Source organism: Aotus nancymaae, unplaced genomic scaffold, assembly GCF_030222135.1.
Source record: "Aotus nancymaae isolate 86718 unplaced genomic scaffold, 86718_ANA_hifiasm-v0.15.2.pri h1tg000067l, whole genome shotgun sequence".
In the NCBI taxonomy this organism is placed as follows: domain Eukaryota; kingdom Metazoa; phylum Chordata; class Mammalia; order Primates; family Aotidae; genus Aotus; species Aotus nancymaae.
In genome coordinates, this window is record NW_026988482.1 from 14548713 (window position 1) to 14571430 (window position 22718).

Sequence of the window (22718 nt, forward strand, 5' to 3'; positions counted from 1 at the left end):
AGACTTCGGTTTTAAGTAAAATGAGAAGCCAGTGCAGGATTTCGAGCAAAGTAACAACAGTGCCTTTTAAAAGGCTGCTCTTTTGAAAATAGTTGTAGCCAAGATAGGTAGAACCAGGGAGTCTAGGCTACTGGAGCTACTGGAGCCTGGTGATACTTGAGCTAGGGAAGTAGCAGTGATGGTGATAAGAAATTAATAAATTATAAATGTATTTTGAAAGTAGAATTAACAGAATTTCTTGACAAGTTTGATGTGGAGGAGGAGAGAAGAAAAGCGACGGGGAGAGAGAGAATATGTCAGTCTTCAATGATGGCTCCAGGGTTTTTAGCCTGAGCAAATTAAAGGATGTAGTTTGCATGGAAGTCTGTGGATCAGGTTTGCGGAAGAAGATCAGGAGTTCGGTTTTGGACTTCCTGAGGGGTGATAACAAGCAGTTGGGTATACAAGTTTACACAGAGGTCTGGCCCAGAGACGTAAATTTAAGACTAATGATCAGCTATCTAAAAGTAGTATTTAAAGTCATGATCTTACTGGCGAAGATCTCCAAGGCAGTGAGTAGGGATAGAGAAGACACAGAAGCAAGCAGTCTGTTCTGGGCACTCTATACATTAAGATGTTGGGGGAAGAGAAAATAACAAAGGAATATGTGAAGGCACAACCAGTACAATAAAAGGGAAAGCAGAACAGTGCAGTGTGCTCAAAGTCAGGTGAAGAAAATACCGAGGAGGAAGGAGTGATCAGTGAGGTCACATGCTGCTGATCCATCAAGGAAGGTGAAAATAGAAATAGGTTATGGAGTTTGCCAGTAGAGGCAAGAAAGGGGAACATGTGGAAGTTTCCTTCTGATTGCTTCTGCTTACTCAGTGAAATACTAAGCCAAATGATCAGCTGTTAGAGAGGAGAAGAGATTGAAGACTGAGGCAGGAAGAAAAAGTGAAGTCTTCTTTTTTTTTAATTGTACTTTAAGTTCTGGGGTACATGTACAGATCTTGGAGGATTGTTGCATAGGTACACACATGCCATGGTGGCTTGCTGCCTCCATCCCCCCATCACCTACATCAGGCATTTCTCCCAATGTTATCCCTCCCCAACCTCCCCACCCCCTGCTGTCCCTCCCCTAGCCCCCCACCTGTCAACAAACCCCAGTGTGTGATGTTCCCCTCCCTGTGCCCATGTGTTCTCATTGTTCAACACCCGCCTATGAGTGAGAACATGCGGTGTTTGGTTTTCTGTTCTTGTGTCGGTTTGCTGAGAATGATGGTTTCCAGATTCATCCATGTCCCTACAAAGGACATGAATTCACCTTTTTTTATGGCTGCATAGTATTCCATGCTGTATATGTGCCACATTTTCTTTGTCCAGTCTATCATTGATGGGCATTAGACCTAACACCATAAAAACCCTAGAAGAAAACCTAGGCAATACCATTCAGGACATAGGCATAGGCAAGGACTTCATGACTAAAACACCAAAAGCAATGACAACAAAAGCCAAAATAAACAAATGAGATCTAATTAAACTTAAGAGTTTCTGCACAGCAAAAAAGTGAAGTCTTTTAAGAGATTGTGGTGATTCTAGGAGTCAATCAGTGGAGAAAGTCAAGTGATATTAGAATTATTGGATTGGACTGAAGTCCCTTTAAGTTCTGTGGACATAAATTTAAAATGAATTGATATGATTGTGTTTTTTTTCTTTCATGTTCAGCTGGCGGGGGTAGGTATAGAGTAATTGGAAAATTGAAATCACCAAGAATGATGGCAAGAATAGTGGGAGAAAGACTGTGAGGCTGATACCAAAATCTTCAAGAAATGAAATCTGTTTACAAGTACAACAGTATGTTGGGCAGCACACTAGGTGATTGATCCAGATTGCACTTTTGCGGGTCTAGCTATGAATTGAACCATGTTCTTTGTTACTAGTTTATCTTTATTTTGTGGTACTGTGTGAATGTACCACACTTTATATATCCATTTTGCTATCAGTGGAAATTTGGGGTACCTCTAACCTAGAGAAAAAAACAAAATGAACCTCAGACCACACCTCATATCATGTTAAATAATCTGTTGTAAAAACATGGGAAACCTACCTTTTACGTTGTTACTGCACCCTAATTGTATGGGCTGTGGATGATACTTCAAGAAGGAATTAACTTTGTTTTGGCAGGCAGAGTATGAACAGGTTTCCTTAAAACAGATGGGACTGGTCTCTTTCCGGTTTGTCATTAGTCCCCTAAGTGTTCACTGGAGCTTCTCCTTGACCAACCCTGAATTCCAGTTTTTTTGTTTTCCCAGAACAGTGAAAGTGCCAAAATTCCACCTTAGCATTTTAACCTCGTTAGCAGCTTCTTTCTGCTTGGTTTCTTAATATGTGAATGGAAAGGAAATTGTGCATAGGATATAGGGCTTAGTTGGAGGTTTATTTTTTCAGTCCATTTTTCTTTGGGATTGTGACACCTTACGTCATGACTGCCTGATAATTCTGAATTCCAATCTTGTCTACTCAACCCAGTGAAACTGCTACGCATGTTAAATTTTTCTCTTGGGCCTTCACTCTGTGCTACAAATCAGCAAATTCTCCGATGGAAAATAGATGCAGGAAAATCCTTCCAAAATCCTTTGGGATTCTGGATGCTTAGGCTGGGCCACTATGGTTGCTTTCAGACAACTGTTTATTTATTTGTTTTTTTTATCTAGCCTATTTAGCTAATCTCAGTAGAAGGAACTGTATTTTTAAAGTCAAATAACCATAGAGAAGCTTGAAAAGTTGCAACTGAAAAGTTGAGAACATGACTTTTAGAAGTTCTTGTGAAACCACTAACTGTTAATATCTATAGCTATAAAATGTCTTGGCCAGGCATGGTGGCTCACGCCTGTAATCCCAGCACTTTGGGAGGCCGAGGCAGGCGGATCACCTGCTCCCTTATAGTCAGTTCCATTCTCTTCTGTGGCACCCTGGATTTTGCCACTCTCTTCTGTTATATCTGTGTATATTTCTCCCAGCATGTAGTGAGGTCCAAAACCGGGGCAGTCAGCTCTGTGTTTCCCTACCGACAGCACCTGACACATAGTTCACTCTCTATAGTGGTTGAATAAATGAATCGCTCTTTGCCTAAATTCATCTTTGAAGTTAAATGCAAGGTTTTCTTTTGGTGTTTGAAGTTTTAGAGTGATGATTTTGGGCTTAGTGCTGTGTTTAACATTGGCTGGGGAAAGAAAGAGGCAGCAGCATTTTAGGTCATAAGAGATATAAAGGAGCCAGCATTCTTGTTGGGAAATCACAACATGTGTGACGTATGTATGAACAATACAAATACAAAATTATCGTCTTCTCAGAACTACCATGTTGACAGTTTCAGGGGTGCTCCAGCAGTAGTATGAAGGGACTCTTGGATTTGTGCAGTACAGTCGCCCTGTCTAGACCACATAAGGGCTGTGGGAATTAATATTAATTATAAATGCATCATTACATCTCAGTTTTCTGTTACTGTCAGGTGACTCTGAGTGAAGGTCCTCACCATGTGGCCTTATTTAAAGACAGTTCTCGGGAGTTTGATCTTACCAAAGAAGAAGATGTAAGTAGAATTTATCTAAGGTTGATACGTGTAATTTTATAACCTGGATGAGCTTATAAAAGACAATTAAAGAATATTTGTGAATTAAGATTTTCTTAGAATTTTGTTGTTTTTCCATTAGCTTGCAGCATTAAGACATGAAATAGAACTTCGAATGAGGAAAAATGTGAAAGAAGGCTGTACTGTTAGCCCTGAGGTAAGGATTGCAATTCATTTCAATGGCGTTTTATGGAAATTAAATGTTTATGATTTCAAATAAATTATAATCTTGGTATTGATGTTTAGATTGCTATTCTTCCAAGATAGGCAGAGCTTTTTTTTTAATTCCAAATAATGTACCATGTTTTGGGTAATTTTCCAGAATAACTACTTTTAGGATCAGAGAAAAAATACCTTTTTTGTGAGTATCATGTCTGAATGGATGAGATATAGAATTTTCAGAATATATATCACCAAAAAAATTCTTAACAAATTCCCCCCAAAAGTGAGCATTATTTTTTTTTTCCTGAGTAGACCATATCCTTAAATGTAAAAGGCCCTGGACTGCAGAGGATGGTGCTTGTTGACTTACCAGGTGTGATTAATGTAAGTATATACAAAGCATGTATTTTATTTTATTCCTATTGTGTGAAGCATTTATAATGACATTTAAAACCTTTTGCTTTAAGACTGTGACATCAGGCATGGCTCCCGACACAAAGGAAACTATTTTCAGTATCAGCAAAGCTTACATGCAGAATCCTAATGCCATCATACTATGTATTCAAGGTAAATCATATCAAAAGATTTTAATGTACTGATATGCTTTCTTCATTAGCAATCCAAGCTTTGCACTAGTAGTTTGTGTTATGTAAACATAAAAGATAAATGCATTTTTGCCTTCTCAATCATTTTATTAGTAAATAGAATTGAAGCTGAAATTATTTTGATAAATTTTACGTAAGCATCGTTGAAATTTTTATTGGCTAAGGTTTCCTTTCAATAAATAAGGTAAATATATTAAAATCTTTCTTACTGTAATGTAGACACAGGTATAATTTGTGCTAAGTTTTTAAACTCTACTTTGTATTTCAAAATTCCACAGTGTCATTTTTCTATTTTTTTCAGATGGATCTGTGGATGCTGAACGCAGTATTGTTACAGACTTGGTCAGTCAAATGGATCCTCATGGAAGGAGAACCATATTCGTTTTGACCAAAGTAGACCTGGCAGAGAAAAATGTAGCCAGTCCAAGCAGGGTGAGGTCAAATTCTTTGTTGTGAGAACAGATTCTTTGTAAAAGCTCCAGCTGTGATAGGGATTGGTTACTTAAATATATATATATATATATATATATATAATTATAATTAAATATATATAATAATTAAAATATATATATATAATTACAGTTAAGATTTATTACAATGAAAGGATAAAACAAAATCACAAAAGGAAAAGGTATATGGTATGAAGTCTGAAGGAAACCAGGCTCAAGTTTCTGGTAGTTTACTCCCCATAGAGTCACACAGGCACGTTTAATTCCTTCAGCAACAAGCTTCTTGTTAGAGACTCAGCTCCTAAGGTTTTCATTGGAGGTTAGTCATTTCGGCACCCTCATGTACCAAAATTTCATACTCCCAAAAGGAAAGCAGGCATATGTTATAATTAAACCACATTACTTGAGTAGTGAGCCACTGTTATATAGGGAAAGGTTAATATCAGTGTAGGGAACTATTTACCAGCTAACTTTTCAGATACCAGCCAAAGGCAGGCAGGCCTTATTAAGGATAGTAGTGTCAGGCCTGCTATGTTAACTCTTTTCTATGTAGCCAGCATAACCTCTGCTCTGCCTTACTTTTAAGAGTAAAGCCAGCCATGGCATTAATGGTTCTGATATGGAGAAGGGGAGAAGTGAGGTAGAAACAAATTTCTAAGCCTCCTCTCGTCTTTCTTCATTCCTTTCATTTCTTTCAACTCTGTGTAGTGGGTTTATATTTCTTCTGAGACACAAAAGAAGATTATTTCAGTCCTTTTTATATAAAAGATTCAGCATTATCTTAGGTGTAACTTGTCTTACAGAAGGGGGATTCTCGTCCCATTATTACTCTGAATGGGCTTCAAGGGGTAGAAACACTAACATTGTATGTGAATGATAGGTCTCTGTGCAAATAGCATTTTTTGGAGTGCATAATGTTTCTTTAAATCACATTTAGAAAAGGATTTTTGATCCTAAAAGAGTTGAGAACCAGTGGATCCAGATATTAAAGAAGAAGGTGGGAGGGGAGGAAGGAACAAAAGAAAATAATCCAGCTTGTTTAGAATTTAGATTTTTGATGAAAGTGTGGGAAAATAATAATAGCTACCATTTATTGAGTGCTTCATGCCTGGCACTGTGCTAATATCATATTGTTCCATAATCTCACCAATGTTTTTGAAAAAAATAAGTTGTTTACTTAAGGTCACATAACTGCCAAGCAGCAGAGCAGGAATTCAAACTAAGGTCTCTGTGACTCTAAAGCACTACACATCATTCCAGGTTTTTAATACATTTTCAATATAGTAAGATTAAATGCATTTTTTTCAAACAGCAATTGAAAAACATTTAAATGCTTCTGTACAGATTTGTCTATGTAACTATATACATGTATAGCATTACTATTTTGCTTTCTAAATTGTATGTTATGCTTTTAAAAATTACGTAAACTATATCTCACATTAATTTTTCCCACTTTTAAAAATAGATTCAGCAGATAATTGAAGGAAAGCTCTTCCCAATGAAAGCTTTAGGTTATTTTGCTGTTGTAACAGGAAAAGGTATGCAAAGATGGATTATAATAACTTATTTTTAGTTTCTGTTATTTCAAATAATAAAGACTAGTTTTCTTGATAAAAATTTGACCATCATTCTTCCCCAGGAAACAGCTCTGAAAGCATTGAAGCTATACGAGAATATGAAGAAGAATTTTTTCAGAATTCTAAGCTCCTAAAGTGGGTATCTTATTAAAACATTTAAACATTGTATAGTTAGAGAATAGCATAAATTGAACTGTTTTTACTTAAAAGATCAGGTTTTATAGCAATTAGTTTAACATTGCATTTCTAGAATTTTTCCCAAATAGTGAACTGTATCTAATAAGCAAATCTTTACGCTACTCTTCGACAGAATTGAGAGCAGCTTATCACATGGTGCAATACATACTGGCATGCTTCCTTGGATGTGGGCACCAAAAGATGACATAGATATCTGCCTCTTACTTTATTTTACTTACAAAATAGTTTTAGAAAATCAACACTTTCACTTTTAAATATGTGTACCTATTTCTCTTACATCATTAGGGAAGGTTGGAGTGGGGGTGTCAAAGAAGTATCCCAAAATAGATATTGACAGGAGTTAAGATAAGCAAAAAGAGCTAAAGGCCAGTTGTATTCTGTATATTAAAACTTTATATGTTGAGTTTCTGGAAATAGAAAAGTGTGTTTGTCCCTAGGTTAGAATGGTGAGTCAAGATAGTTCTTGCAAACCATAATCTTACATGCTTTGGGGAGTACGCTGACAACATGTATAACTGTGCTGTCTAATATGGTATCACTAGTTTTGTGTTGTTATTAAAATTTAAATTAGTTGGCTAGGTGTGGTGGCTCACACCTGTAATCCCAGCACTTTGGGAGGCCGAGGCAGGCAGATCACTTGAGGTCAGTAGTTTGAGACTAGCCTGACCAACATAGTGAAACCCCATCTCTAATAAAAATACAAAAATAATTAGCTGGGCATGATAGTGGGCACCTGTCATCCCAGCTACTCAGGAGGCTAAAGTGGGAGAATTGCTTGAACCCTGTGGGTGGAGGTTGTAGTGATCCAAGATTGTGCCACTACACTCCAGCCTGGGCAACATTGTGAGATTCTGGCTAAAAAAAATAATAATAAAAAAACAAAACATTACATTTAAATTAGTTAAAATTCAATAAATTTAAAACTTCAGTTCCCAGTTACACTAGCCACACATTTCTAGGGCTCAATAACCCAGTGTGTCAGCAGCTGCCATATTGGAATGTTTTCTATATCACATAAATTTTTATTGAACAGCGTTGGTATAAAAGGTAAGAGTGGCTGATAGCAAGCACATTCTCAGACTTGGTGACAGTATTGCTGTCCTTTTTGTCATTTTAATATACTTCAACTCTTGTTATTATTATTATTATTTTTAATAGAACAAGCATGCTAAAAGCACACCAAGTGACTACAAGAAATTTAAGCCTTGCTGTATCAGACTGCTTTTGGAAAATGGTACGGGAATCTGTTGAACAACAGGCTGATAGTTTCAAAGGTAAGTTGGATTTTTTAAAGAAGCAAACAAATTAAGACATTTTATTAGCTGGCAATCTTTAGCATCCATACGGTTCTGTACTTCTTTCCTTTAACAGTTGCTTAGTAGTTCATTTATAATTAGACAACATCTGGAAAATAGAAGAATACAAATCTTCAGTTGTTATACAAGAACAAGATTTTGGCCAGGTGTGGTGGCTCACGCCTGTAATCCCAGCACTTTAGGAGGGCAACGTGGGCGGATCACCTGAATTCAGGAGTTCAAAACCAGCCTGGCCAACATGGTGAAACCCCGTCTCTACTAAAAGTACAAAAGAATAGCCAGGCATGGTGGCACGTGACTATAATCCCAGCTACTTGGGAGGCTGAGGCAGGAGAATCGCTTGAACCCGGGAGGCGGAGGTTGCAGTGAGCTGAGATCACACCATTGCACTCCAGCCTGGACGACAAGAGTGAAACTCTGTCTCAAAACAAACAAACAAACAAGAACACGATTTTTCCTTTCACAGGAAACATCCCTAGGAATACATTTGCAGAGTTGAAACAGATTAGAACGTTTGCTAATGTTTGGAAGAACACAGTAAACTATAAAGAATTCAGATTCACCCTATTGAGGGCAAAGAGAGCAAATGTATTGGGAAGCAGAACACTCTGGATTTCATTTACATTGTACCATTTCATGAATCCCACACTGTCCCGCTCAACGTCTTTACTTTATCTGAAGAGAATATATTCACTTTTCCTTTTCCCGTATGGAAATTTCACCTGATCCTACCAATTTATCCCACTTAGTCCCTCTGCAACCTTGTATTATTTTTATTTCCATTTTACAGAAGAGAAAACAAAGGACAGAGTAACTTACCCAAATAACTTATCCAGTATCACACAGCATGGGTAATGGACCCAGGATTTGGGTCTTGGGGGTACAACTGCAGAGTCCATTCTCTCAGCAGCTCTATGGCACTAAACTACTTCAGCTATGTGCTTATGGATTTAACGTGGAGAAACTAGAATCAGGGAGAATAGTTTAGAAAACTATTGCAATCATGAAATTCTGAGACGTTGAGAGCCCAGAGTACTAAGGGGTCATATGTGCACTCTTAGAAATTCAGTTAATACAGAGGGTTTGTATTTTAACCACTTAACTGCTACCTCTGGAAAGAAGGAGAATTATCAAACTTGAACTTTTCCTTCTTCCTCAGCAACACGTTTTAACCTTGAAACTGAATGGAAGAATAACTATCCTCGCCTACGGGAACTTGACCGGGTAATATTTGGATACTCATGATTTTGTATATATCTTAATTTAATGTTGTGCACTAGCTAAATTTATGTTGAGAGAGAAATCTCATAAGCTAAATTACTTTGGTTTTGACTATACCTACTCATTTATCTCTGTAAGAATACGTCTCTAGGAGCAGTTCTCTCTTACAATAATTAAAATTACTTATTATATAACATTAAAAACAATTAGGGATTATAAGATGTCAAAACAAGTGTTGAAAGTGTTTTCTGAGAAGGTAATGAATATGCTTTATCTACTTTAAAGGTTTTTTGAATTAGTGTATTCATGTAATTTAGTGGGAATTAAATATTGTTTTTCCTTGATTTAAAAATGCCCATTAGTTACACAACACAGCATTAATATACAGTTAATATACTGTTGTACTAAATTAATATGTATTGATGGTTTCACATAACATATAAACAAGTGTTATGTGAAAAACTGCATTCAGAATTGAGAAAGCAGGTAGAATTTATGTCAGTTTCTTTGTCTTTATCTGAATAATGGCATTCCTTAAAAACAAGACATTAGAAGAGGAGTGCATTTTTGTTAGTCATGTGTATTTAAACCCAAATCCAGCCTGCTAGCCTGTCAAAAACCTCCTTTTGGTTATCTCTGAAAATCATGAAGGGGTAAATTTACTGTCTTATGGAAATCTTACTTGCATTTATATTGCCTAGAACGAACTATTTGAAAAAGCTAAAAATGAAATCCTTGATGAAGTTATCAGTCTGAGCCAGGTTACACCGAAACATTGGTGAGTATTTGATATTAATCTCTTTTCTGAAAGACTTTACTATATGAGTTATAACAAAATACTAAAACTTAGATTGATAGGTAGTGACTTTTTGTTGCATTGGCTCATAGGCAAAAACAATAGTATTTTTTTGGGCTATATCTAACTACTGCCGTAGTCTAACCAGTTGAATTTCTGGAAGATAGCTTTCTTCGTGTTCTTTTTAAATCTTGATCATCTTTGCCTTTTCTTTATCTTAAGAAATACATAATCATGATTTCTGTAAAATCATTTAGGCAAAAGTTTCATCAAATTGTACTTTAGGTAAATATCAATCTGTCAAAATTGGTTTATAAAGGGAGGTTAGTATATAGTTTCAGGTTCTCTGTTCTGAATAAGAACAGTTAGTGCTTTCTGTAACATGTAGTTAATATGTTGTATACAAATCACATTTTGAATTTAATGCTATTATTTGAAATTTTAGAAAATAGTAAATGCGCCCTTTTGAAAATTTTCATGTTAATCTTTTCTAAGAAAAACTGTTACCTTCAGTTTATGTTTTATGTAAGTTTGACCATTCCTAAATTCAATGGAATGAGACATGGTAAAACAAGCTGTGTATAAATAGCCTTGAAATTTTTGTAGTCATATGTTAATTAACAAATTCCTCATGCATTAATTATCTTTATAATGAAGGCTGTGATATTTTTAAGAATTTACTATTCTTAGAGCAGAACTATCCTCACTGCCATTCACTATAAATATCTTCTGTACCTAGTGTATTCACTCAGCTAAAGGTTATCAAAATTGAGCCTAGATCTGGTCCTTATATTTGAATGCATCATCACTAGTTTTCCCATCTCAGTGCCCTTTCTTCCTCAGTGGTGAAACCTCTCCTATCTTCAGGTAGTCCAAATTTGCCTGCTTTTAATCTCCATTCCTTATCCACAAAAAAGGGATCTGATTTTATCTATTCTTGTTGATTAATCAAATATTGTTATGACACAACTTGTTATGTTTGTTTATTTGTATCTTAAGACAGTCCCATGGCTTTGTGTCAGTCAGCTTTGAAGTTGCAAAGAGATATATAGATTTATGGATTGACTATAATACTAGTTGCCTTGTTAGATTATATGAGGGTATTTAATTTACATAAAAAGTGATACGTATGGCCGGGCGCAGTGGCTCATGCCTGTAATCCCAGCACTTTGGGAGGCCGAGGTGGGCGGATCATGAGGTCAGGAGTTCGAGACCAGCCTGGCCAACATAGTATAGCCCCATCTCTACTAAAAATACAAAAATACCCGATGTGGTGGCTCATGCCTGTAATCCCAGTACTTTGGGAGGCCGAGGCGGGTGGATCACAGGGTCAAGAGATCGAGACCATTGTGGCCAACATGGTGAAACCCTGTCTCTAGTAAAAAATACAAAAATTAGCTGGGTGTGGTGGTGCGTGCTTGTAGTCCCAGCTACTCAGGAGGTGGTGACAGGAGAATCGCTTGAACCTGGGAGGTGGAGGTTGCAGTGAGCCGAGATGGTGCCACTGTACTCCAGCCTGGCAACAGAGCAAGACACAGTCTCAAAAAAAAAAAAAAAAGTGATATGTAAATTATAACAGCTAATAATGTTGTTTAAGGAAAGGAAATGTGGTCCTTCTATAAATTAATTTTTGGTATCATCAAATGGAAAGGTTGGTTTTGTTTTAACAGAACAACCCTGAAATCAAAGTATTTCTCCACTAAAGTGAGCCTTGAAGATAAATGTAATTTATTTAATACAAAGGTAACTGAAGAGAATTGTGACGGGACAACAAACGCATACCACCAGATTATGCACTGAAAAGGCAAGGGTCAGAACTGTGTCATCTGGCTGCTAGAGATTTATTTGTGTAAGCTGCTGGACCATATGATTCTCTGTTTTCATCAGCTTTTCTTTTCAGACTCTAGAGGCTGAAAAGATGTTATGTTAACACAAATATAAATCAGAATGCAGGTCCAAGCCTTCGCTGTTCATACCACATTGAGTGCATTACACCCCAAATATTTTATTATTTTGACATAGTTGATGTTGTCTTGAAGTTTTTATTGGTATCTTTTTGCTGAATAATGCCTATGTGATATTTTAGGACAGTGCCTAAAATGTTTACAATTATTTAAGTTGTAAGACAGTTTGATCTGTATTTGGTTATCTGGAAACAGTGTTAAAAGCATTTTATGTCCTGACATGACAGTTTGTTATTTATTTGTAGACATTCCACTGTCCTTTAGGAAGGTTATTAGAGGTATAGATTTAACATGTAATATGTTACAGTACGAAATAGACTCTCAGCATTTTAATGCTGTGCCTGGTTTTTAAGAATCAATCACTGGCCGGGCGCAGTGGCTCACGCCTGTAATCCCAGCACTTTGGGAGGCCGAGGCGGGTGGATCACGAGGTCAAGAGATTGAGACCATCCCGGTCAACATGGTGAAACCCCGTCTCTACTAAAAATACAAAAAATTAGCTGGGCATGGTGGCGCGTGCCTGTAATCCCAGCTACTCAGGAGGCTGAGGCAGGAGAATTGCCTGAACCCAGGAGGCGGAGGTTGCGGTGAGCCGAGATCGCGCCATTGCACTCCAGCCTGGGTAACAAGAGCGAAACTCTGTTTCAAAAAAAAAAAAAAAAAAGAATCAATCACTGACATTAAGCAGGAAATATCAATATATTATTAACATTATGTGACCATCAATATAGATATATCTTTTCTAGAAGGATAGCTGACTAGCTTCACAAAAATGCATTTTTTCTAAAACTGCTACTATGGTACATTTTTAGAAATTCTCAGACTTCAGAAATCAAAGATTTGCAATATCGTAATTTGAGATTTAAAATGTGAATAATGTTAAGGCAGAGGCAGGAATATGGTAAGGGCAAGGAGATGAGAACAAGAAAGGTGACATAGGTAGCTGTGTCCTATGGCTTCGACATAAATGGGGACAAGAGGCAGGAGACAAAACAGTAAGCAAAATATTAGGTTTATTAGCCATATTCAGAAGCTTAGTATATATTCCATAAGCAACGGGGGGAGGGTAGTCACTGAAGAGGATTAGGTCAGATTTGCATTTTAAAAAGGTCTTTGTAGTAGGGAAAATGGAATATAGGTGGAGAAAACTGTAAGCAAGGAGACAGTTGGGTGTTGCAATAATTTAGGCAAGAGGTGATAGTGGCTTAAACTTGGGTAGTGGTGGTACAGGTAGAGAAGAGACACTTTTAAGATATTTGAGGGGTTACCTGAAAGAGAGAATTGACAGGATTTAGTGATTGTATGTATAGATAATGAAGAGTCTATTAAATAACAAGTATGTTTATATTCAGTAATTATGTTGCTAGGAATATATGTAAATAATGATATATTTGACAAAGATGAACACATAAGACCTTTCACCTTGGATTTTTAAATAAATGTGAAGAATTGGAAAACAACTTATGTTTCCCATTTGGAATTATACAGTATTTGGTTTATCCATAGAGCAGTAATCTGAAAAATACCGGATATTGTGACATGGAAAACTAAATAAGATTAGTTTAGGTTTAAAAAAAGGATTTATAAAATTGTGTGTAATTATGAACCACTTGTGTAAATACACCCACACAAATATTTATGTAGACATAATATTTTTTAATAATAAAGCCATAAATAGTGGTTATCTTCTAAAAGAGGAATTATGGGGTACTTCTTTTGCTGTATTGGTTGGAATTATATGGAGTATAATAGTCCTCTACTTTAAAAGAAAAAAATTCCAATTTAAAAAGTATTTCATTAATTAAAGTGGAATGTAAGCCAAGTTTCTGTAGGTAAAGAAGGCAACAAAACTATTACCTTTATTATATTTTGTTAATTATATTTTGTGTACTAGTAGAAGTTATCCCTGGTTGATGGCAAAACCTGGAATAGAGAAGACACCTATAATAACGTAGAATATAGGCCAGACACCATGGCTCATGCCTGTAATCCCAGCACTTTGGGAGGCCGCCATGGGTAGATCACTTGAGCTCAAGAGTTCGAGACCAACCTGGGCAACATGGTGAAAACCCCATCTCTACTAAAAATACAAAAATAAGCCAGGCATGGTGGCACACACCTGTAATCCCATCTACTTGGGTGGCCAAAGCAGGAGAATCGCTTGAACCCAGGAAGCGGAGATTGCAGTGAGCCGAGAAGGTGCCACTGCACTGCAGCCTGGGTGACAGTGAGTCCCTGTCTGAAAACAAAAAACAAAACAAAAACATAGACTATAGGCTGGGAAAATTGTTAGATGATAGCAGCAAGCAATAAGGTAGCACATGGCATAACTAGATGGAGTGGCTTCACAGTATAGGGGTTTTAATATGAACACTGAGAACTGATGGTTCAGCAGAGAGACAGTGGGGTGAGGAGGACTTAGCTTCTGCTTTCTAACTCTAAAGTCCATTTAGCTACTGAATAGCTTCCCCTCAGCAGAATTTGAGGACAGAGGGCAATCACTTTCCTAAAGGAAAGGTTTGAGGATAAAAAGAATCGGAAAAGAGAATGAGAGTGTAAAATGGTTTGTCATGGAACGGGGTTTTGGGAGCACAACAGAAATTGTGATGGAGGGGAGCAGTGAGAGTCTGGGACAGAGGACAGCAGCTTGGTGATGAAAGGCAGGAGAAGCTGGGCAAGGGGAAGTGATAACGGCTGTCTCTGTTGGCAGAGGCAGCGGCCTCCCTTGAGAAAGTTGCCTTTAGTTTCTCAGGATTTGGTAGTCAGGATTTTTAAAAGGGTGTCAGGGATATGCATTCCTGGCCCACAGACTCCAGGGAAAAATAACAGACTGTGTCTCTTGTGAAGCAGGACCAGAAAAACGCCCTGGAGTTCAGAGGCTGGCTCCTGGTCTTCAGTTCAACTTTCAGTAATCTTCTTGAGGTTGTGTTTAAAGTGGTATCTGAAGAGGAGGCCCTGTCAGGCGGCTTTTCTTCATCTTGCTCCTTAAATTCTCCCACTGTGTGTCATTAACTCAGTGACTAAATTTTCTTTGTCCTTTGGGCCTCAGTTGTATCCTCCTCAGACGATTTTCTTTACTGGTTGTAACTGAAAAGTGACCTGAAAGTTAGTCAGAAGAAACCAGGATCTGCACTTACTGATTCAGTAGACTTAATTTTACAAAAAATGTTTAGTAAATAGTCCTGAAGGATAGGAGATGTTGACACTCCTCACCAGAGAAGTTCACCTGGGCTTTTGGACAGCAGGATATTTATTTCTGCTACGCTGAGTTTTGTGGCTACCTCCTAAAGGTTTGAGGTTACTCTTAAGAAGGACCCCATGGGCCAGGCGCAGTGGCTCATGCCTGTAATCCCAGCACTTTGGGAGACTGAGGTGGGAGGATCATGAGGTTAGGGATTCGAGACCATCCTGGCCAACATGGTGAAACCCCATCTCTACCAAAAATAGGAAGAAATTAGCTGGGTGTGGTGGTGGGTACCTGTAATCCCAGCTACTCAGGAGGCTGAGGCAGGAGAATTGCTTGAACCCAGGAGGAGAAGGTTACAGTGAGCCAAGATCATACCACTGCACTTCAGCCTGGGTAACAGAGCAAGACTCCATCTCGGGGTGAGTGGGGGCGGGCGGGGAGGACCCCGTGATAAGCAGAGGTTTTTTTGTTTGTTTGTTTTGTTTTTTGTTTTTATTTTGTAGTATTCAATTATGATTTATGTTTATGACCCAAATAAGTATTTTCCTGAGATTTCAAATTAAAATAGTTGTATTTCTCTTATTAGTGACCCATGTTCTTTTAAGATGTCTTTCAAGACAGAATTTTCGACACAATTATGCATCTTTTACATTGTTACATTAATCATGAATTGTTGAAAGATTTTATCTTAACAGCATTCTATAACATCTCTGTGCTGTGATAAGTTGTTATATTTATACCAAGAAGTTTTCAATCTTGGACTCTCCCATAAACACATGAAGTACATGTTAATACTAGGCAAGTAAGTACATGAAAAGATGCTCAGAATTATTAGTCATTAGAGAAATACAAAATAAAACCACAGTGACCACTGTAGACTTACTAAAATGGCTAAAATTTAAAATGACAGATGATATTAAGTGTTGGCAAGGATGTAGAGGATCTAGAACTCTCCTTCTCTGCTAGTGGGCTCAGTTATACTTAAATCATTTTCTTAGGATGCTGACAGAAGATTAAGCTAGGAATGTAAAATGAGACTAACATTTCAGGAAAAAAAAGTTAAACATGCAATTACCAAGTGATCCAAACATTCACTCTTATTTACGTAAGAGAAAAGAAAGCATGTGTCCATAAGAAAGACTGGTACATGAATTCTCATAGCAGCTTTATTTCTAATAGCCAAAAACTGGAAACAGCGTAAGTGTCCATCAGTACATAAATGGATAAACAAATTCATGCAACAGAATACTACACAGAAATAAAAAGAAGTGAAATACTGCTAGGCACTATGGCTCGCGCTTATAATCCCAGCACTTTCAGAGGCTGAGGCAGGAGGATTGCTTAAGCCCAGATTTCAAGACCAGCCTCAGCAACATAGTGAGACCCTAGCTCTACAAATTTAAAAAAAATTAGCCAGGCATAATGGCATCCACCTGTAGTCCCAGCTGCTCAGGAGGATAAGGTGGGAAGATGGCTTGAGTCCAAGAAGTTGAGCTACAGTGAGCCATGATTGTACCACTGCACTCTAGCCTGGGTATCTGAGACCCTATCTCAAGAAAAGAAGTGAAATATTAAGACACACAACTGCGTGATGAACCTCAAAATAATCATGCTGAGTGGAAGCAGAAAGACCAAAAAAAAAAGAGTATATGATCGCATTTATATAAAATTCTAGAAAATACAAACTAATCACAGTGACAGAAAGCAGTTCCAGCGGTTACAACTTCTGAGGATGATGGATGCATTCATTATCTTGACTGCTATGATTTACAGGTATATACACATGTCAAAACTTATCAAAACTTTAAATATGTACAGTTTATTATAAGTTAATGATACTTCATCAAGCTGTTTTTAAACACAATATTATATTTAGATTTGGTGTTTTGGATGCCTTTTTATTTCAGGGAGGAAATCCTTCAGCAGTCTTTGTGGGAAAGAGTATCAACTCATGTGATTGAAAACATCTACCTTCCAGCTGCACAGACCATGAATTCAGGAACTTTTAATACCACAGTGGATATCAAGCTTAAACAGTGGACTGATAAGCAACTTCCTAATAAAGCAGTAGAGGTTAGGATATAATTTAATTAAATGGGTAAGAAGCATTATCTGAAGGGAGTAGGAGCTGTGAATTTTAGGTTTTATTCCCATCACAGCCTCTATCTTTCTTTTGGGTCTTTATATCTCATTTATTCTTTGTTCTTCATCTCTGTGTTGGGACTAACCTTAATGTTGCTACCAGTTACTACGGTAATAAAAATTTACTAATTGGTATGGTATTGGCTTGAGGGTATTGGTACTTCTTCCAAAGACAATACTTAACAAGCAAATTATGCTTGAATGTGAAATTTTTAACATCTTCTGTGGATAGAGATTCCATTAAGAAAATACTTAATAGATCAAGCATTTCATCTGGGCTCAGTTATACTTAAATCATTTTCTTCGGATCCTGGCAGAAGATTAAACTAGGAATTATTTTTTTTTTTAAAAACTACCTTAAAGAATCTATTTCTGCTACCATGTATCTTGGCTTTATCACTTAATAGCTGTCTGATCCTTGGACTAGTTGCTTAACTTTTCTGTGTGTTGTCTCATCTATAAAATAGTGGCAATAATGCCTACCTCACAGGGTTCTTATAAGGATTAAATAAGTAAATATATGTAAAATACTTTGACAATGCCCAGCCCATGGTAACTGCTCAGGAAATGGACCTGCTGTTATTATGATCATCATCATCTGAATTCGGATGTACATCACTCTCTAAACAGTGATTGTTCAAGCTAAGAGTCAGTGTAAATTGAAGTCAATATTAAAAGTAATTTTGTTTTTCATATCTTAAAGGCAGTGTCAGTTTCTAATTATTCAGATGTAATTTCACCCCTTTGCTGTCTTGCTCCATTCTTGACTTCCTTACCTCTGTTCTCAATTTCTTCAAGCCCCTAAGAACTAGCAGCTTCTCTGCCTAAGTTGCACATTGCTGAGCCCTGGCAGTTCTTGACACATTTACCCCTGAAGAAATTAGAGAGCTGCTGCTACGACTTCACTAGCTCTCATTACTGGCACTAACATTTTCTCTGGGCCCTGTCCCCATGGTAGGATATTTTCACATCCTAAGGTTCAAGCAGTGGAAGTGGTTATAAAAGTATCAATTATGCTGTCTCCTGCTGCTTTCTGCCCCTTGGCACTAGGTGTCATGGAAAGAATGTGAATCTGGTGAAGGTCAGGAAACTTGGATCTTAATACTAGCCCCACCACTCACTCTGTATTTTTGGACAACCACTTTTTTTTATGTTTGAAATGAGAGGGCTAAATATAAAATGCAGCGTTAAAAAGCACACTTAGTTATAAGTAGATTTTGTTATTCATTATTTTTGATACTGTGCTCTTCCTTTCACTGTTCAGATCATTAGGAGTTAGCTGAAATACAAAGCTGAATAGTCTTCAGCTATGTTTGAAAGTGTTGGTGTATTGCTTCATATCTTTGCTTAAAGAGAAAGATATGAAGATGACTGAATCATTAAGAAATTTTAAACTTTTTGCAATGTGAAAGAAGCAGGCAAACTCATGTCTTAGAGGTTGAAATATGTAAGTGAACTAAATTGGGTGGCAGGCTTAGAATACATACCTTATCTTGAAGAGACAGCCCTGTTCAGCTACAGTAGGTGGTGTCATGTAGGAATATAGATATACCCTTCTCAGATAGTTCTAGAGAAGCTGTAAATGCAGACTTTTATATGAAATCTCTCCATTTTTAAATAGTGGCAAGCAATTTTAAAAATGTGAACCACTATGCATGTCTAGCAAAACATATCAGGAAGCCATATCTGCCCACCAGTAACCCATGTGAGACCTCTACATCATAGTTTATATTTGCCTTTTTGTTAATGTCGTTTCATGTATATTTTCTGATAAGCTGATTTATTTATCACATCTGTTTGGCTTGAGCTCGTGTTATTTTTCATGTTAAATATTAAATAAAATGACAGCTTTTTCCTTTCAAATAATTCTAGGTTGCTTGGGAGACCCTACAAGAAGAATTTTCCCGCTTCATGACAGAACCCAAAGGGAAAGAGCATGATGACATATTTGATAAACTTAAAGAGGCCGTTAAGGAAGAAAGTATTAAACGACACAAGTGGAATGACTTTGCGGAGGACAGCTTGGTATGTTGTTTGTATACTGGGGTATCAGCCTCATGTTTTCATATAACGTCTCAAGTTGATACTTTTTCATAGGAGACTTTTTATATGGATATTTAAATTACATTCTGAATTAAAAATAATGAAGTAAAGAAACAGATTTATGATCTGTAATCTGCCCTTCAGTATTTCTCTGCCCTTCTAAAAATCACCTGTTGTTGTTTCTTTCTTGGCTATCATTTCAGAAAAAAGTAAAACTTTGCAGCAAATAGACGCCGATAAACTTTTACAAATTGTCATCTATTAGCCATTTTATGGGCCTATCTGTAGATAGCTGTTTCTAATTTTACTCTCTGTGGTAATGAAAGGAACTAAATGCATTGGTGCATTGGTTTTCAGTGGACTTATAAAATGTTAGACTCCTAAAATCACAACACCACCTTCCATGTATTAAATGCTCACTATGTGCTGGGAACTCTGCTAAGTATTTTGCAAGCATTATTTGATTTAATTCTTAAATAGTGCTGTTACTGTCATTGTCAGAGCTGGGATTCAAGCCCCAACTTAATGGCAAAGCCTGGTTCGTGACCCCCACCACCTATAAATCTTTTGTTATGTAGAACACTCTCACTACCAAAATCAAATCTATTAAGTGCCTCCTCTGCTCAGAGAGTTACTAGAGGTGTTGTTGAATTACAGGATTGAGTGATTTTCCAGGAAAATGCAGAGCTGGTCATGATTAGCTCGTTGTAGTTATAATTTTGTTTTAAAGAAATGCTTGTCTTCGTGTTAGAAAACCATATTTATTTTTGTTAAATGCCTGATTAAAACTGGCTTACTGAAAAAATTATTTTATTTTTATTTATTCATCCAAAAATTATAAAATTTGGAAGCCAATTTTCAATTGTAATAAATAACTTTTATGATTTTATAGACCTTTTAAGTGTCTACCTTATTACTCTTTTCGTTGCTGTTAACACTGGGAATAATGGTTATTAATTTTTTTTCTCCTCATTTTTGAAAAGGCTAACATACAGGTCATATGGCAAAAAGGGGAGATGAACATGATCTGAATTATTAAGCCCTGAATTTTAGGTTTCTAGATATTGCAGTTCATGTAGTTAAATATATAATATTTTGTATAATGTAAATGTGTAATATTACCCGCCCACCCCGTACAGTTAGCTTGTTTAATTTGGGCCAGAAGAGAATCTCCACTGTTTATTTTTTAGATAGCAAGCTAACAAATAAGCAGGCAAGTAAAAGGAGTTTGTGCATTTTTATGGGAAGGATATATTTTTATGCTGCTTTATATATGTGGTTGTTTTTCTATATTTATTAAGCTGTCAATTTGAATAAAATTACTAAAATGATGAGATGTGAAACAACCTAGCCTTTTCTTTTCTCGTTATTTACAGAGGGTAATTCAACACAATGCTTTGGAAGACCGATCCATATCTGATAAACAGCAGTGGGATGCAGCTATTTATTTTATGGAAGAGGCTCTGCAGGCTCGTCTCAAGGATAGTAAGTAGAGACATGGCTTATTGACTTCTGAGTTCACAGTGGTAAAGGAGTCATCCAACTTCAGTGAACATTTGCAAAAATATATTTAACATTTCAAAGTCTATTAATACTGTAGTTGAATATTATTTCCAGAAATTTTTTAGTCAACAGCTTTGTAGCTACTAAAACAAATTAATAAAATGGACACATGATGCTTATATGTACTCATATGCTATAAAGCTATAATGCAGAATATTTTAGTGTGTTTGCTACTGTACTTACAGGAATTTTATAAGCAATTATACTTTTATCATAAACATCTTACACACCTACTATATCAGTCATGTGGGTTTTTTCCCTTTATTTCAACTGCCTTCATATTGATATAGCACTTTGAAATAGTTAAGAAAGCAAGACCATTATTAGTTATAATTTATGTACTTGGTAAATGATAACATCCTTGATAAATTAATTATTTTTTTTTTTTCCTAGCTGAAAATGCAATTGAAAACATGGTGGGTCCAGACTGGAAAAAGAGGTGGTTATACTGGAAGAATCGGACCCAAGAACAGGTAAAAATAAACAAATCTCTGGTCTTACGATGATATAATTTTGTTCATTTTAATTTAGGCATTAAAATATAACCTTTTTGTGGCTCTAGACTAATCTCAAGAATTTTAAATGTTTTATATCATCCTTTCTAAAATATAATCAATCTTAAGAATCAACTACATTAGCAAGTTTTTTTTTTAAGTGAAGTAGCCATGTTGTTAAAAGACGAGATGAAACGTACCCCTTTTATGCTTGATTACTTTGTTCAATTTAGTTACCTGTTTGAGGTAAAAAGGAAGATTAAAGTTATGAACAGGCCAGGCATGGTAGCTCATTCCTGTAATCATAACCCTTTGGGAGGCCAAGTTGAATTCAGGAGTTCGAGACCAGCCTGGGCCATATAGCAAGACCTCCTCTTTACTAAAAGTTGAAAAAAAAATTAGCCAGGTGTGGTGGTACATACGTGTTATCCCAGCTACTAGTGAGGCTGAGGTGGGAAAGATGGTTTGAGCCTGGGAGATCGAAGCTGCAGGGAAAAAAGTTGTGAATAGAAAAACTGATAAGGTTTTCAGAGGATGTACAATGAATATGATTAGGGAGAAAAAAAGATACAGTGTTTTTTTTGCCTTATTATATTATCTATCTCTATCATTAAAGTCCCCACCCCTCACTTTCCACCCCTTTTCATTTCTTTCTTATTCTTACAGCTTTTTTTCCTATTTAGCAGTCTTATGCCACTGTCTCATTCCTTGTTCATTCCTTTTAAATGAAACAATCTAAAGAGAATATAGACTCTTAACTATATAAATTAATGAAATAAAGAAGATGAAAAAGATTTAGCATCCAATTCATTTTCTTTTCTTGCTTGCTTTATTTTTTTGAATTCATTTAGAGAAAGGAGATCAAGAAATGGAAAAATAGAGGAGACAGAGAATAAAAATTGAACAAATGAGTTGTTGCTATTTCTTTGTTTTATATTTTCATTTTCATTTTCAATACAGAGTTAATTATATTATCTATATCCTATTTTTTCCTAGTTTTCCACATTTCTTGTTTTATAAATTCTATCAGATGTGAGTCTCAACTTACCTCAAAATAATGAAAAGACAGTCTTCTTTTTCTCTCTGTTTTTTTTATTACTACTATTTTTGGGTAATGACTTTTGTGAAAAGTGAGCCATGAAGAGACTGAAGAGAAGCTGAGGAAGTGGACAGTTAGTGATTGGGTCATGCTGTGTTCAGGGTGCATCGGTTATCTCTGCTCTACAGATGGGCTGAGAGAAGAAGTTCTGTCAGAAAAGAATTTCTAGGGGATCCATCCCAGGTTTCTGACTTTGATAGAGGAAGATGCATTGATTAAGAAGAGCTGCTGTAAGGGAGATAAACTGCAAAAGAAAAATGGTGTCTGGCTTTCAAGACGTAGTGAAATTAGG

The 22718-nt window shown here is 36.5% G+C and overlaps 1 protein-coding gene and 1 long non-coding RNA gene across 9 annotated transcripts in view; one reads left to right on the forward strand and one right to left on the reverse strand.

Annotated features, from left to right (window-relative positions):
- The window catches only part of OPA1 (OPA1 mitochondrial dynamin like GTPase), a 98767-nt gene that overhangs the window by 40964 nt on the left and 35085 nt on the right, over nucleotides 1–22718 (forward strand). For all 8 annotated transcript variants that reach the window (XM_064366931.1, XM_064366934.1, XM_064366932.1 and 5 more), the window contains 14 exons: nucleotides 3491–3571; nucleotides 3693–3767; nucleotides 4085–4156; nucleotides 4240–4339; nucleotides 4679–4809; nucleotides 6292–6364; nucleotides 6466–6538; nucleotides 7760–7875; nucleotides 9077–9141; nucleotides 9840–9916; nucleotides 16993–17158; nucleotides 19100–19252; nucleotides 20647–20755; nucleotides 21227–21306. In XM_064366931.1, the coding sequence (XP_064223001.1) occupies nucleotides 3491–3571; nucleotides 3693–3767; nucleotides 4085–4156; nucleotides 4240–4339; nucleotides 4679–4809; nucleotides 6292–6364; nucleotides 6466–6538; nucleotides 7760–7875; nucleotides 9077–9141; nucleotides 9840–9916; nucleotides 16993–17158; nucleotides 19100–19252; nucleotides 20647–20755; nucleotides 21227–21306 (1371 nt within the window). The remainder of the gene's footprint in view (nucleotides 1–3490; nucleotides 3572–3692; nucleotides 3768–4084; nucleotides 4157–4239; nucleotides 4340–4678; nucleotides 4810–6291; nucleotides 6365–6465; nucleotides 6539–7759; nucleotides 7876–9076; nucleotides 9142–9839; nucleotides 9917–16992; nucleotides 17159–19099; nucleotides 19253–20646; nucleotides 20756–21226; nucleotides 21307–22718) is intronic.
- Nucleotides 14037–22483, reverse strand: LOC135270801 (uncharacterized). The gene is made up of 3 exons (XR_010338947.1): nucleotides 22376–22483; nucleotides 21565–21812; nucleotides 14037–14985 (listed from the first exon to the last, which is right to left on the reverse strand). It is a non-coding gene; the product is annotated as an uncharacterized LOC135270801 (long non-coding RNA).